A 16405-nucleotide genomic window follows, 5' to 3' on the forward strand; every position below is an offset into this window, starting at 1 on the left:
TTTAGAACAGGGGGGGCTCAAAATTTTTGGCAGGCGTGCCACAGATTAGCCCTGTACTCTCCCCAAGTGCCACTCTAATCTTCTTCCTTTGTTTGATCTGCTGCTCTGCTTTCTGCAATTAGGTCGGCTTTGCAGAGCACTTTAGAAGTGAAAGTCAGCATCTGGAGTATAATTATATTCGTTGTTGATCAGAAGTAGAAGGTGGGGAGAACACCCCAACATTAGATTCAGAAACTGGTGAAAGCAATGCTGAGGTTTATCAAAAATTCAAAGCTCTCTCTGTCTGCTGCTGTTTTCCACTTCCTTCTCTGTGGTCACTACCCAAATTTGCTGCTTTGCTTCCTGCCCATCTGCCCCAATCTGCTAAGCGACGCATGCAGGGGCTGCCCCTGCCATTTATGGCACCTGTGGCACAGGTTGGCCACTCCTGATTTAGAGGAGCCACCTCATTCCTGCTTTCACCAACAGTCACAGAGGACCATCAGGTCAAGCAATGTGACTGCCTGTCTATCACAGTGTAGAAAGTTTCATCCTCTACTGAGCCAGAACTTTTGCTGGGCTAAAATGTCCCCTTGGTGAAAAGCAACATGACCAGCATCACACAGGGAGTCTTGGGCACAGCTGCCAACTGACCTCCCAAATTCATGGGCTCCATGGACAGACTCAGCCATCAGCCCCAACCCCACACTGAATTAGATGCTTTCCTGGTCCCTTTTAGAAGCTAAGGGGGCCCAACCTGAACCTGTTGTTATCTCAAGTATCTCTGGCTGTATCTAATGAAGAGCTGTCTGAAGCACAGTCAACAGTGCATTTTTGCCTTTCCTAGAGTGGACAATGAGAAAAATCATAGTGTAATTTTGTTTTCAAAGCTCCAGAAAACCAGCTGAGGATACAACTAGCTGCCTGGCTAGGTGGGAGCTTAGGCTATAACATCAAGGAGGACAGACCCTTTTTTATGGGTCACTGGTCATGTCATTGAGTTAATTTCCCCTCCTGGAGGTAAAAACAGGCCATGCTCTACTGAAGCAAAGGGATCAGAGAAGTTGAACTCCTGCCAACACCAGCTTGGGAACTGCCCCACTGCACAGCAGGATGTGCCTCGCATCAGCCATTTCTGGGAGGGCCCAGCCCTTCCCCCCCATACTTAAGCTTGTTCTCATTGCGGTGTTCTATGGCACTGTGATGGTCATCCACTTCCTTGACGAGCTGCAGGTTTCGTTTTTTAGCCTTCTCCAAGTCCAGCTTCATTTTGTCTCTCTCCCTGGAGATCTGCTCCACCTGAACCCTGCAAGCACAAGCAGGCAACACTGACTGGATGCTCAAGGACTTCCCAACACCCAGAGAGAAGCACACAAGGGCCCAGATGGGCAAACTGTGGAAGCTCTGCACTTATGTCTCACCCCTTGCACAAAACTAAAGTGAAAATGGAGCCTGTGGCTGGAACTCTAGAACACCAGCCTCCCACTCACAAGGACACAGAGAAGCAGGACTCCTTACTCCAAGTAGCGCAGCTCATGCTTGAAGGAGGCAAAGGCAGCCTGCTGAACACCACTCCTGGAAACCATCAGCTCATTGTCAAAGGCTAGGGCTAGCTCTGACAGGCTCATCTTCTCTTCCATGCTGAAATCCAAGCTCTGCAAAGAAACAACAGCTCCCTTAAGTTGCTTTTTTAAGAGATCTCTTTCCTCAGGACTTACAGACCCTAACTGCCACACTCTAGCCAAGCACCTCTCAATTATTAAAAGGGCACTTCCCTTCTTCACAGTGGTGAGGAGGCAGGCTTTGGATGTTGTAGCACTGACCCAAAACCAGAGCATGACAGCCCCAAATTTCAGAACACTAGGAATCATGGAAAAAAGGAGTTAGCTTAGGAATAGCTTTCAGGCCTTTACCCATGGCAGGGTTCCAAGCTGAATTACCTGCCTTTCTGCTGGAGAGAGACAGGAGTGGCCTTATGCAGTATAAAGGAAAAAAAAAAAGAAGTACATCTAGAGCTCTTGCACAGCAACAACCCAGGCTGCTCACACTAGTCTCCAACACAGCACAAGCTACATACATGCTCTGGTCTGCTACATAGAATCATTTCTGCCCTGCCCTCTGGATGATAGAAATCCTACCATAGGCCTGACCTCTATTCTCACCCATTCCCTTTGGGCAGGATGCTTGCTGGAAGGACAATTAATTTTAAATCTAAGACAATATTTGAAACCTTGAGGATCTCCTTGCAGTTTTCCACGCCTTCCTGGGCCCAGATGGAGATAACGAGCTCAGGACTGACTAAGCCACTGCCATCATCAATACTGGAAAAGAGATGCAGACTCTCTGGGTGGGTAAGGAAAGAAGGAGCTGCAGTTCTATGTCCACTTTCTTCAGATGCCTGAGAGCCAATGGAAAAAGAAAAAAAAAAAAAAAAGTCAGCTGAGCAGAGAGGTTCAATACAAACAACAAGGACAGATTTCACTACTGCAGAGGCCATCAGCTCATGGCACACATTACACAAAACTCTAAAATGCCTGTGCTAAGTATTGGTATGACCCAGCACCTAGAGGCCAGAGTTCCAGGTTCTAGTCTTACTCCCCTCTATCGGGTGCTGGTCAGACCACAGTTGGAGTACTGCGTGCAACTCTGGGCGCCGCACTTCAAGACGGATGCGGATAACCTGGAGAGGGTCCAGAGAAGGGCCACTCATATGGTTAAGGGCTTGCAGGCCAAGCCCTACGAGGAGAGACTACAGAAACTGGACCTTTTCAGCCTCCGCAAGAGAAGGTTGAGAGGCGACCTTGTGGCTGCCTGTAAGTTCATCACGGGGGCACAGAAGGGAATTGGTGAGTTTTTATTCACCAAGGCGCCCCCGGGGGTTACAAGAAACAATGGCCACAAGCTAGCAGAGAGCAGATTTAGATTGGACATTAGGAAGAACTTCTTCACAGTTCGAGTGGCCAAGGTCTGGAACGGGCTCCCAAGGGAGGTGGTGCTCTCCCCTACCCTGGGGGTCTTCAAGAGGAGGTTAGATAAGCATCTAGCTGGGGTCATCTAGACCCAGCACTCTTTCCTGCCTATGCAGGGGGTTGGACTTGATGATCTATTGAGGTCCCTTCCGACCCTAACATCTATGAATCTGTGCTGCCACTGTATCCATACACCAGCATGGGCAAGCCATCCATGGCCAAACTCTCAACCATCTAGTTTGAGTTCTGAACACTCATCCTTGGGCACCAAGAGTTGGACTGTCAGACACACTGAGTATCTGCAGTGCCAAAAACTCAAAGGGAATGGTGACTGTTCCATAAATCACCTGGGAGGCACTGAGAATTGGGCACCCAGAAATGGTGGCACACAAAGTCCAAGGTTGCATTTAAAATGTCCAGCTCTTTATCTCTGTGTGAGTCCATTTCCCCAGATTTTTTATGGATAACAGTGACTGCCTGCATCACAAAGGTGTGGGGAGGATCAATTAGGCTGGCCTTGTAGAATAATGTGGAAGTGCAAGTCAGTGTTAGCATAACTACATTCTCAGCTGTCTCAGAAGTGGAGGGTGAGGAGAACACCCTAACATTAGATTAAGACATTGGTGAAAGCAACTCAACCTTCTGCACTCCTGAAGCTGATCAAACTCAGAGCAGCTTAATCCAAAGGGCCCAGTGCTGATCCCTATAAAGCCAGTGCAGAGCAGACAGCTTGTGAAGGAGCACACCAAGGCACCTTGTGGAACTCTAATGGTTTCCCCTGGGATCCTGAGCCAAAACTGCCCTCACTATTGTGCTGTGGGCCAGAAAGTCATCTCCATTCTGGCTGCACTCTACTGCAGTTAATTTGCAAGTATCTTGGGGCCAAAAAGCACCACACATTAAATGTTTACCACCAGAAACAAAACTTTTATGGAGCTAATTTTCAAGCACTGCAGAGGAGACCTGTTTATCAACATGGGGGCAGAGCTGTCAGGAGTCCTGAAGATGACGTCAGAATTAAAATCTTTATTTCTATCTCCAGGGATGGCATTTCCCTTCTCTCTCTCTCTCTCTCTGGTGAGCAGCTGGCTGAACCTCAACAGAGAAGTATGTAACCCAAAGCCATGTCTTTCCTTCACCCTCATGTGCCAAGAAGGGAAGCACCTCCCCATAGCAGCAGGCAAAGTCTGGATTGCAGCACACTTGGGAGGGAAAGGTAAAAAGGATCCCAGAGGCTCCTGGCAGCAATAGGAGGAAGGTAGAAGTGACCCTGGCAGAAAAATAGTTGCTCTGTTTAAATCAATTAAATCTTGCTCAGAAGCACAGAACACAAGTTGCAGCCTGTCCACCCTTGCCCTGTGAAACATGATGCTCAGGATGAACTCTGCTCAGCCACACATGTCAAAGAACCTGCTTGAGACTAAATGAGAAACTGCATTAATAAAAGCTAACAGGCAAGGAAAGAGCTAGAGTGAACTGAAGATGAGAAAATCCAGATTCCTTTTACAGCGGTAAATCCAGTGGCATGCAAGGGGGAGGGGCTGCAGGAGACCCAGCACCTTTTTAAACCAGGCTGCAACCACCCTATTCTATACAAGTAGGTAGAACTGAGACTGGAAAGGCCCTCTGAACCCTCCAGCCCAGACTGCACCTGTGACCAGCAGGACAACCAAACTGCTAAGCATGAAGGCTGAAAAGCTACATATGCACCAGTGAGACAATTTGGAGGGCAGAGCTGCACATTTAACGCTGGGCTGTGGCCAGTTGCCACAAAGGCCAAGAAGTGGGGGAAAGTATGGAAGCAGCTTCCCCCTCTCCTTTGGGTCCAGCCCACCTGGACATACTCAACCCAACCACCATCTAAAGGGAAGTGAAGGGGGAGATTCTATCACATTAAGGACGTGGGAATCATTCTGGCAACACAAAGGGGTTGAAATGCCCCTGAAGACGGCAGTTGTATCATTTGATGGAATGGCCGTGTGACAGTCCCACTTTCAGGCTTAGTGACAAACCCAAGGAAGGTCACAGGGGAGGGTAAGGCTGAAACACACTGTCCTCCGGCTTGCCAATTCCAATGGATTGGCATCAAAGCCCTCAGCTCAGATGGTGATGGTGCCTGCCTCACCTGGCAACGTGGCCACTGCCAGGGCTGCTTGACGGGAGTGGAGCAAACAGGAAGAGAAATGGGGCCACGGGTGAACAAGCCAAGCTGGAACTCCTTGAAGCTCACTCTGCCATCTCCATCCCTGTCCAGCTCCTTAAATAAATCTTCCAGTTCCTAAGGCGGAAGGAAAGAGATTATTATTACAGACACCAGACCCGTACAAGACAGACTCAGTAAATGAGAAGAACACCATTTTTTTTTTTAAACTGTTCCCTTCCGTGTCACCTACAGACCTTACAAATAAGAGTCATCATGGAATTAACTCTTTCCCTACCCCCACAACACAAATATCCCCTGCATGAAACTCAAAACACACATGTCAATAAAGAGGGTTGCATATAAAAGATTAAGTTGTTCCTTTTATGGAAGAGCAAGAATAAAACCTGTTCCCTCCCCACTTCTCATTTCCCATTTCCCATCCCAGGAGCAAATGTGCACAATCTTGTGGTGTTCAGTATCCATCTTCATTTTGGAAATGAGTTCAGTAGTGCAAAGCAAATACTTGATAAGGCTTAGGTTAGAACATAAAATTCCTGACTTCCAGTGCTGCCATGACAATAGTATTCCTACATCCTGATGGAGCTGTTGAGATGAGATAACTGTGGGTCCATCCTATTGCCCACATCATACACATAGAAGTGAGGTTTTTCAATGATGACATGGTATAGTATGGGCTTCGCCAAGCTTCATGTGTATACAGAGGTTTATTCATGTGGACCTTAGTGTAGGATTGGGATTTCAAAGACCCCGAGGTGCAGTGTTCATTGGTTAATTCATCATTCCCTGTAGCTGCAGGGGGAGGAGTCAGTTAAGAGAAGACTAATCAGAAAGACTGAAAGGATTAGTATTGCATTGCCAGTATGAAATTAAACTGCATACACTAATTCAATACAGATCAGACTGCTTAATTGCTTCCTACAGATTGAACCACAACAGACCAGATCCCCAGAGTGGGAACAGCTCTATGGAAACAAACAGAGCATCAGCGTGGCAGAGTTGGCAAGGAAGAGGGGAGAAGCATCCCTTCCTTACCCACGATGTGTCTAGGATTCACTCAGACGGCAAGACCTTCCAGGAGCCAGAAGAACAGGACTCGGGCCATCACTCATTCCCAGCCATACTGGAAAGACTCAGCACCTGGCCTGACCACAGTGCAGGCACACGCTGGCACGATCAGGATTCCTGGTTGGGAGTGGGGCTAGAGCCCCACACCAGCTCTGCTACTGGGCAGCTGGCCGGCTGGTAGGAGCAGTCATTCCCTTGGCAGGGATTACAAGCCCCAGCTATGCGGCAGAAGAGGGTCCCGATTAGAAAAGAGAACCAGCAGGAAGCCTCAAGAAGTACCCAGAACTGAGGCATAGCAGTGAGTGGACAGAGCAAGCAGAGCAACAGATGTATGAGGAACAGCCAAGCTGCTCACCTTTTATTACACGCATTCAGGACAGACTCTTGGGTATTCCAGGAGCCGGATTCAGCACCTTCAGCTACGAGGCTGGGCGCAAATAAGACTAAATATTGATGCTAATGCTTACACACCCTTTCTAAGGCTCCGAGGCATAAAGAGTATACTACATCGGAGGTTTGAAGCGGGAGTGTAGGGGCTGAAGGAGCTCCCATTCAGGCCTCCAAGGCCCACTAACTGGTCCAGAGGGTTGCAGTTGTATAAGGGACTAGAAGTCTCTGTTTGTTTTCCCTCCATTGATTAGGACTGTTCCTAGGCTGAACACCACCTCCTGTAATTTTCCCATCAAAGCCGTGGCAGGAAAGACCGAGTGAGGTCAGGAACCACCTCACCTTGAGGGGAGAATATCCTAGTGCCACCTTGTTAAGATTCAGACTAGTCCAGGTCACCGAGAGATTCTTAGCCTACCCCAGGAGAACAGCAGTGACCTGGTGACAATCACAATCATCATCAGCTGCAAAAGGAATTATACTAGTTTAGGACCAGCATCCACATCAGCTCAATACTGAAAGCTATTTACTTTGACAGTGTGGCTTTGTCAACCATTTTGCTTCCTTGCTGCGTCTATTTCCAAGCCACACAACTTACCTCTTTCTCCAGCTCTTTGAGTCCAATGTTTTCACAGACAATTGCAAGCTCATGTTTATTGAGGTAGCCAGTGTCCCCTATGCCCAGTTCTTCCCAGATGTTCCGAACCTGATTCTCAGTCATGTCAAAGTAGGCGCTGGATGTCTGCCTCGGGCTGTTGAAGAGGCCAGGGTTCCAGCTGCTCATTTGGCCTAAAGGAACAGGAAACCACCAAGAGTTACACCACGTAGCTTTCTCTAATGAGTATAGGAGATCCACCAAAAAGAGCTCACACTTTGCTGAAAACAACAAGTCTTTCCTTCAGCTTCAGCAGGATTAGGACAGGGTGTTGTTGTTAGCCTTGGCCATTTTCAAGAGGCCTAGGCTAAGCTGCAGAAATGCTGCTAAGCAGAAAGCCCGAACCTTGTATCTGAGCAAATGCAGTGTGAACCTTTGCAGATGTGACAACTTACTTGGTCAGCAAGTAAAGTAAATATTAAAACACAATTTAAAAAGTGCAAGGCCTAAAAGGAGATGAGAAGACCATACATTAAATAATCTATATATTCAATATCATAGCTTTATCTTAAAGTAGTAGTAGTGGTGACTGACGTAACCAAATGTATTAGATGTTATTTTGCCCTAATAGATATATTTTTTTTTAAATGCTTAGATAATCTGTAAAAAACAAACAAACAAAAAACAGCTAGTCAGAGAAGACCATAAAGTAAGGTAAAGAAGAAACAAACAGCATCCCACAAGAGGGAAGGAAAGGAAATAAATAAACCTTCCTTCTTTCCCAAGGATATAAATCCCAACTAATTGACACCTTCCCCTTCCAAGTCTACAAGAGATCTGGTTTAGTCCAGTTCTAAAAGTTTCAGTGAAACAAATACATTTAAATAAAGCCAAGCAAAGATAATTTATTAATATATTAAAGCCAGCCAGCCATAAATATTGGGTATAGGCTGGAGGGAAATTTGGAGAACTCAGCAAATCCAAGAAGACCTGCTGCCAATCTGCATGCCACCCTCCGCCCACCTCTTGAGTCTCCCCAGCCAGTATAGGTGAGAATCTATGTTCTGGCTACCTGCATCACCAGATAGACTTTGGGAAAAATGTTTGTTCTCATGTTTTAAGGTACAAGCAAATAAAAGGTTGGGCTGTAGGCCCGTATCTGCCTCTTTCCTCAGGAGCCTACCCAGAAGATTACCTGTAATCTAGGTAACGGTGCTCAAAGCATTGGGGCATTTTCAAACAAAGGGATTTTTAGGTAAAGAAAAACTGGAACTGTTTTATTAGGATACTGTAGTCCAAAAATAAAGTTGTGTTCCTTTTTATGGAAAAACAAACCCTCTTTTTTTAAAATCTGAGAATTTCTTGACAGGGATTCTTAATACAATGTCTAAGAAATAACTTTTCCGATTCAATTTAAAAGGTGGCCGAAAGATACACACACATTCCCCTGCCACAGATTATACATCAAATCAGAAGTGCGAAAGCTTTTGAAGGAGCTAGAGTGACAGGGGTGAAACTTTGGGAGTAGACTGAAAAATGTAGCTACAGCATCACTCAGGGATTCAGAGCTCCCTAGTTGATCAGGATGTTAACCAGTTAATCACCACATCAGTTTTCAGAAGACTAATAAGGTAGCTGACAGGTGACCTGAAAAAACTCTCAAAGCTCACTGCATGCTCCACAACTGTGCCAACAAGCAGTGTGCAAAAATATTTTGCAAAACACTGCAAGAAGTTGCTCCATAAACATGTCCTCCAGAGAAACAGGAAGAAGCATCAGATCCACAGATAGCATAAACAGGTTCCTATTGGCTCAAGCATAGGTCTGGACCATGAATTCTCAGCACCCTCCAAACACCAAGCAGCATTTCATACGACAGTGAGGGCTTCATACCTCGTGCCTCAAACATTTCATTCTGGGGCTCTTTAGCACCTTCTGCTTCTTCATCTGATTTCAGGCTCTGCAAACAGAATGAATGAATGTACAATATTAAAAGGGTTGTCTCAGCTCAGAGGTGCCGAGCAACAGGCCTCTATGATCAGTTCCTTCCACCAGTCCTTCTGACACCCCCATCACAACAGTACCTGCCATTATAGGGCCAGAGCACTGGCAATGCTTTCATCTCCCTTGCTTTTTACCTGTGGTGTATTTCAGGACATTTGGAGGTTCATTTTCAGAACATAATTGGCACATGAGGGGCTGGAGTATATGTTTTTTCAGGACACTGAATAAAGAGCTGTCTATGAATGCAGGGAATTGGACATGATGGCACAGGAGGCCTCAGGCCATGCTCTGGTCTCAAGCTGGCCTTCAGCATAACTTGTCCTCGCAGCCTCCCATCAGGCAGGGCAGAGCTACTGTCTCCATTTCAGAGGCAGATGGCACAGACATGCCTAACAACTGAACCATTCTCAGATATCACTGGTGGGGAACCAGTTCACAATTGCTGTGGATTAGAGGTACTCACAAGCACAGTGCTCTAGTGTTCCAGAGAGAAAGGTCACTCTTCAGGCACTGAAGTGCTGTGGTTCCAACACCAGGGGGATTAGGTGAGGATGGAGCACCCAGCCCAGCATGCTGCACAGTGGATGGGTAGGGTGGTGGGGGCAAGGAAAGGAGTGCTCACACCCATGCTTGGGGGTCCCAGAGAGTGGGAGACCTGGGACAGGGGGAGTTTTCACTTTTCTGATTCCTATTCTCTCCTAAACATGAATTCAATAAAAAACTTCAGTGGCCTGCAACTGAATGAAGAAGGCTGCAGTATGCTCATCTGACCTAGGTGGCAGGGGGGAGAGCAGTAAGGAGAGAAGAGAGTGCTTGTACCCATACTTTTGGGTTCCCAGAGGCTGGAGGGGCATGAGAGTCTACAGTGGAATAGTGAGTGAGGACACAGCTGGTTGTTAGAAAGGTAGTTTTTATTGAGCAAGTACAGCAAGGGAACTTGTTGATAAAAAAGCGCCGATAAAAGAAAAAGAAAAGGAGGCAGTAGAGTTCTGGCTGCGTATCAGAGCAGCTAGTTGCAGCAGTGGGTGGGGACGAAGGTGGGGGAAAGGAAGGATGCTGAATGGGGTGCTGCACAGACTACTGTCAGGGAACACTTGGTGTCAACACAGTGTTGAATTGGTGCCCTGTGAACCAGTTCAAAAGAGAGTATCTGATTTTACATGTACACTTTTGAACCATTCTAGGTAGCTTTACATAGGTTTAACAGGCTTGTATGTCTGCCCACTTCAGGCTTAATTTTTATTTAAACCAACCTAAGGGTTACATGTGTCCATACCCAGAGGCACTGAGGTCCAGAGCCTTGAAGATGTTTAGACACCAGGGGACCACTATTACATACCTAAGTTCACTTACATGCCTAAATGCAATTCTATTCCACCCTGCTCAAGTCCTCAAAAAACTGTTAATACAAAAAAAAAAAAAAAAAAAAAAAAGTAGGTGGGTCCTTCTTCTCCTCGCTGCATTTTTGTGACTCATCATTAAGGGTCCAACGACAGTGAGTCACAATGGATTACTGGATTTTCAGGGAGTGAAGCGGGGTGGAATAGAATTACACTAAAGCTAGGGATACACCAATAGAGATTTTGGGGGCTAATACTGATAGCCCATTTTTAAGAAGTCATATTGGCTGATACTGATACAATTTCTGATATAGCTGCGTGCAGCTGGTAAACCTGTTATGCTGGATGGGGAGGGTGGAGGGAAGAGGCATGGCCAGGCAGATCAATGCACCCCACAGTGAGGGAGGGAGGGGGCAGGGGCTGGCCAGCCAGAGTGCAGCAGGGTGTAGGAAGGGGGGGGGGGGGGGGCAGGGCAGCTCCCACTGCTGAGCGCACCCCAGGAGGGTGTGTGACCCCTAGATTGGCATGGAACGGGGTGGGGTGGGCAGGTTGCAGCTGCAGGCTGGAGCCAGGGTTGGGTTTGGGTCCAGGGTTAGAGGTGGCTGCAGCCACCCCAAAATTTTGCATAGCCCCGGCTCAAGGCCCTGCCTCCACCCATACGCCAGGAAGAGCCCTCCCCAACACCCCTTCCCTCTCCCCACAACCAACTGAACAGCTGCACACAGCTCTCCATACTGCCAGGCTATGCTCCTTGCTATACTGTGGCTGCACACACGCAGGGGCATTTATCAGCCAAATTATCAGGTGCATTGGGTCAATTTCTGATACGGCGAATTTTCTTTATTTTGGTACCGATCCGATAACTGAACTGACGTATCGGTACACCTCTAAAGCACCTAAGTTCACTTAGATTCCTCATTAGGTGGAAGAGAATCTGACCCCTAACTGCCAGCAAATTCAACTAGTGTTTATAAAAATCATAACACTAAAACAAGGAATAAAAACCCTTATATATAATAAAAGGAAATGAAGACCAGAGCAACAAAAAAGGCAAAATTGCCATCACAAAGGGGCAGCACAGGCTAAACAAAAGAACCAAGTCAAGGGCCTCGATGGTGCAGGCAGGGGAGGGAATGGGAGGGGCAGGGACCCAGTCATGCACAGAGCAGACTTCAGTGCTGAAGCCAAGGAAATGAAACTGCTCTGAATCAGGGTGCCACTCTGCCCTCTCAGCACTGGAGACATTAGCATTTGTTTTCTCTCCAAATAATTTTCTACCAACTACAAGCCTGGTCTGTTGCTGTTTGCACAGTACTTTGACAGTGGCACACTACGTGCAATTAATTTTCCCCCTATGTGCTCTGCTTACATGCAAGTGCTCTGCTTACATTTTCTCTAAATATAGTTAGTTGGTTTGACTTCTCAGCTCTTCTCTGAAGGTAGCATAAGCAACATCATCCTGTGCTTTCAACCTCAGGTGGAGAGAAACCAATTTAGCCTGGCAGGATCCCACTGAGATGCGAACACCATTGCAGCATCGACATCATGAAAGAGTCCATGCCCCAAAGAGCTTACAATCTAAAAAGGACAAAAACTGGCAAGAAGTCGCAGGGGAAATAGACGCAGGAAGTTGAAATCATGTGAATTTACTTGAGCCGGGAGCAGCGCCCAGGTCTCCAGAACCTCACTCCAGTGCTTGTTACCTTCAACAGGCCTTGGGGCTCAGGCGCACTGATGGAGCCAGGAATGCCCTTTACTTCTGCTCATAAAAAACTTCCACTCTGAAATGCTGTATGCCTCAGGTTAATATTCTGACAACCAACTTAATTGCCTTCTTGTGGATAAGCTGTGTTACAAGAGAAACATCTTCCAGTCTGAGGCAACTAACAGTCTGGGTCTTTGTTAGGCTGGAAGCTGTTTGGGGAAAGCACAACCCCTCCTTTCCACTACAGTGGGGTTTGCTCCGGTGACCAAGTGGCACCTGCATGGACTCTTTGCCTAGAAGCAGCTTCCAACATTCCAGCACTCAGCACGAGCAAGTCTTGCTAACCCAAAGCAGATCAAACTCCTCAAAAGACCTCTATCAGCAGCCCCTGCTGAATTGGTGAGACCCTGAATGGGGCCTTTTGTTAAATCATGGATTTCAGTAAAGCAAGGAGGTTCAGCAGAGTCTGAGCAGCCAATTGAGATTAGCCAGAGAATGAGTCACCCCTACCTCCACACTCTCCAGAGATGCAGAGCGTCTCAGCTGACTTTTCCCATTGGCTTTGACTTGTGGCTCCTGTAAATACTTGGAGGTTTCCATCTCGGTGTCCTGGAGCTCTGGCCTCGTCCGACGGCCATACCACTTGGCTCCATTCACGTACTTAGGCTTGATTTCATCTGGGATGGCTGGGAGGGGAAAAATAAATCCAAGTCTGGGACAGGCAAATGTCTAGACAAAGCCCCTTTAAAATTCCATTTCCTCTTCGTTAATGCGATCTTGAAGCTCAGACTAAAGGAAACACCACCAGCGGAAAATATGCAGGGGGGAAAAAAAGCAGTGCTCCGGACAAAACCTCTTTTACTGTGGAGCTACAGCATTACCCCCTGGCTTTCTTGGAAAGAAAAACAGCTTACCACGAAGGGCAGTCATCCCAAACTCTAAAGAGGGACCCCTCCTCCCACCCCCGGTTAAGATTCTTACTTATGCCAGGAGAGAAATGTTTCCCCCTTCCTCAGTTTTTATTTAAGTGCAACAGTAGCCGCAACCTTCGTGCAACAGTTGCAAGAGTCAAATTGTCTGTGGGCACTGATCATAGGATTTCTGGCTTCTGAAGGCAGGAGTCCAGTGCCTACGTTAGAGTGGGGCCATTATTTTGCAAGTAGGAAACAAATTCATAAGTCTCTATCTGGTGTGGCCAGCAAAAGCAGACAGAAGGCATACATCTGTGTATATGAATATAAGACAATGTCATTTTCTAGACTCCATTTGTGCTTAGAAATCCTATAGTGCTCAAAGGATTGATACAATCCTTGAGACCAGGAAACAAATGCAGCTCTCCAATACTCTAGCCTTTAATGTCTTTGTTCTCACAGCTCCTCCTTGCAAGGCAGGTCCATGCCATTCTCCCCAGTTTTCAGACAGGAGCTGAGACAAGGAGAGGATCAGTGACTAGCCTAGGGCCATACAAGGAGCCTGTGACAGCAGAAAAATCAAATGGGGTCTCTCATGTTCCAGGGTAATGCCCTAACGACTAAGCCAACTGTCCAGTCCACTTTGCCAGTTCAGAGATGTACTCTCCCATGCACCTAGGATTGGGCCCAGTGGCAGATGCAGGAAGCAAACCTGAATGGCTGGCAAGAGTCCCACCTTGGTGTCCATCTGCCTACTCACCTGGTTCCAAGTAACTACTCTCCTCATCGGAGATGCCCAGGTCGATATTGGAGGACAGCACTGTCACGAAGCCTTCTTTGAACTCTTCAAAGTTAACCTGGTGGGGACAGGAGAAACCACTCAGACTGCTGGAAGGAGGGCTTTGCCAATGTGTAATTAGAAGTCTTACAAGCCCAGAGCCATTTCTCGGAGGGGAGGCTGTGGAGAAGCCACTGGAATCCACAGACAGAACTTGTGTGTACCTGTGCGTGTCTCTGTGTGCACACATGCATTGGGGGGGGGGGGACACAGAGTGGAGAAAACACCCACTGTTCAGGTATCCGTGTATTGGGAGCTTTTGAAAAAAATCTGATGCTAAAAACACTAACATCGTACTGCCTGGGACCTGTCTGTCTGGCCTCAAGCTACCCGAACCCAACTATTCTGCTGCTTTCAGGGTCCCCCATGGGGATCCCTACTGTCACCACCTTATAGACAAATTTCTGGAAGCAGTTCCTCTACATAGACCATTACTGCTGGTCTCTTAAGCTAATAGCGAACGGTGTTAATATTAAACATGATCCTACTACGGATGGTTTTGCAGCAGCACTGAATAAACACATCCACCTGCAATGAAATGCAAATGACAGGAGTACAGCTAGTCGCTGGGATGCAGAACTAAGGATTCAGCTCTCTCTAGCCACCGCCCCCCCGGAATCGTCAGGTTAGCTCCATCTTTGCAATTTTCTTTAAAAAACAAAAAGGGGCATCTTATTAACATGAGGACATGCCTGGGCTCTCCCTTGATCTCCCTCCAGCAAATGGACAAAGTTCAAATGCTCAAACAGTGCAATGGAGACCAAAGAGTCCTTTACATGCAGGGAGAAAGTGAATTGAGAGGCCAGCTATAAAATTCCAGTCTAATGAAATACCACCACTACAAGTCTGTCTTCAGCCTTTTCTGCAGATAAGCATGTTTCCTTGAACTCACCAGCAAGGAACAGAATGTAACCAAAAGTTTTGTAATCACATAAAAAAAAAATTTGGTTGCAGTTTCATTGTTTAATTATCTAACCAGTTATTTCCTTTCCTCCCACAGTCTTCTCAACCATCAAATGAAGCCACTAGCACTGGCATTCTGCATTTTTAGGGAGTGGAATATTAGCCGAAACTGAAATTAACTCTTCTCTTTACAATAATTTGAGGGATCATCTGGAAAACAGGAGAATTTCCACTGTCCAACCACTGAGGAGAGTTCAGAGCTGTGAGTTTTTAAATACATTGAAAGTTTGCCCCAAATGTATCAAAAGGCTCCTGAAGTACTTCGGCCTATTTAAAATAGCATTCAATTGATTTATGATTCTGGACTGAAACCACAAGGAAGTTTGTAACCTGACCTTCAGGCTTACTAGAAATAAGATAGACTCAGGGAACACAAATCCTGTAAAACCAAAAACAGCTTGTACAAAGCCCTGCAAAACACAACTCTGACCCCATGCTGGTCATGAGGAGTTTGAGCCTAGAGTCCATTTAGATCCAGATTTCTCCTAGAATTTTGTTCCACTGTCACTGGGTTACCCAACTGTCTTTTGAACATGGACTGGAGAAACTGCTATAGCCTACCCAGCACTACACAACATTTAGTGCATGCATGTGCACACACATTATTGCATGCCACCTAGCAACTTTGACAGGATCAGAACAGCACCCAGGGCAGGGGCAACAATGTTTTTGAGCCGTATGCCGAAGTACACCACAACCTGGACTTAGAAGATGTTGGAGTGCCAAGCCGGACAGCGGGGGAACCACGAGGGCCCCTATCCTTGTTGTGGCAGTGTAGCCCTGCCAACTTCCAAGGTTTGCATGCAGCCGTTTCCAGAAACAAGCTGTGCCAGAGCTCCAGACCCTGGTGCAGCCACTCGTAGCCTTGTGGCTCCCTGCTGCAAGCAGCCTAGGCTCTGGGCAGGCCTTTGCTACCTACCATGGAGCCCAGCCTGCTGACAGCAGGCAGCTGCAAGCGGCCACATCAGGATTCAGAGTCCCAGCCCGGCTGCCTGTGCACCTCAGGGAGCACGGTAGGGAGGGGGGCAGAGTTGCACTGTCCCAGGCCCTTTTCCAGCTATGCGCTCTGAGGCACACATGCAGCCACTGCTGGCTATGGAGCTGGGCCAGGGCTCTGGCCCTGGTGCTCTGGCTAGAGCCTCCCTGCCATATCTGGCTTGAGTTCCAGGCATCTGCTGCCTGCCAGGGACCCTGGCCAGCTCACAGCAGGGCTTGCAGCCTCCCTGCCACCTGTTGCAACAGCCTGGGCTCCATGGCTGGCAGCAGCTGCCAGGAGCCCAGGCTGGCTGTAGTGTGCCAAGAAAAGTGGCCTTACGTGCCATGCTCTAGTATGCAAGCCAGGGGGTGCTCGGTCCTGGCTTAGGGTGAGGCTTCTGAACCTTTCCCTTCTGTACAAAATGGAGGTGTTAATCTTAATGGTGCAGTTAAGACTGCATTTGAAAAAAAATCTACAAAGCAGTGCAGAGAAATGACTATTTATCTCTT

General features: G+C 47.3%; 1 protein-coding gene across 8 annotated transcripts in view; it reads right to left on the reverse strand.

Annotated features, from left to right (window-relative positions):
• Positions 1 to 16405, reverse strand: part of NINL (ninein like) — a 59624-nt gene that overhangs the window by 22421 nt on the left and 20798 nt on the right. For all 8 annotated transcript variants that reach the window (XM_019480077.2, XM_059720268.1, XM_059720270.1 and 5 more), the window contains exons 3-10: positions 13880 to 13976; positions 12719 to 12894; positions 9053 to 9119; positions 7163 to 7353; positions 5074 to 5226; positions 2210 to 2377; positions 1498 to 1634; positions 1145 to 1285 (exon numbers count right to left, since the gene is read on the reverse strand). In XM_019480077.2, the coding sequence (XP_019335622.1) occupies positions 1145 to 1285; positions 1498 to 1634; positions 2210 to 2377; positions 5074 to 5226; positions 7163 to 7353; positions 9053 to 9119; positions 12719 to 12894; positions 13880 to 13976 (1130 nt within the window). The remainder of the gene's footprint in view (positions 1 to 1144; positions 1286 to 1497; positions 1635 to 2209; positions 2378 to 5073; positions 5227 to 7162; positions 7354 to 9052; positions 9120 to 12718; positions 12895 to 13879; positions 13977 to 16405) is intronic.

The sequence above is a fragment of the Alligator mississippiensis genome, chromosome 1, assembly GCF_030867095.1.
Source record: "Alligator mississippiensis isolate rAllMis1 chromosome 1, rAllMis1, whole genome shotgun sequence".
In the NCBI taxonomy this organism is placed as follows: domain Eukaryota; kingdom Metazoa; phylum Chordata; order Crocodylia; family Alligatoridae; genus Alligator; species Alligator mississippiensis.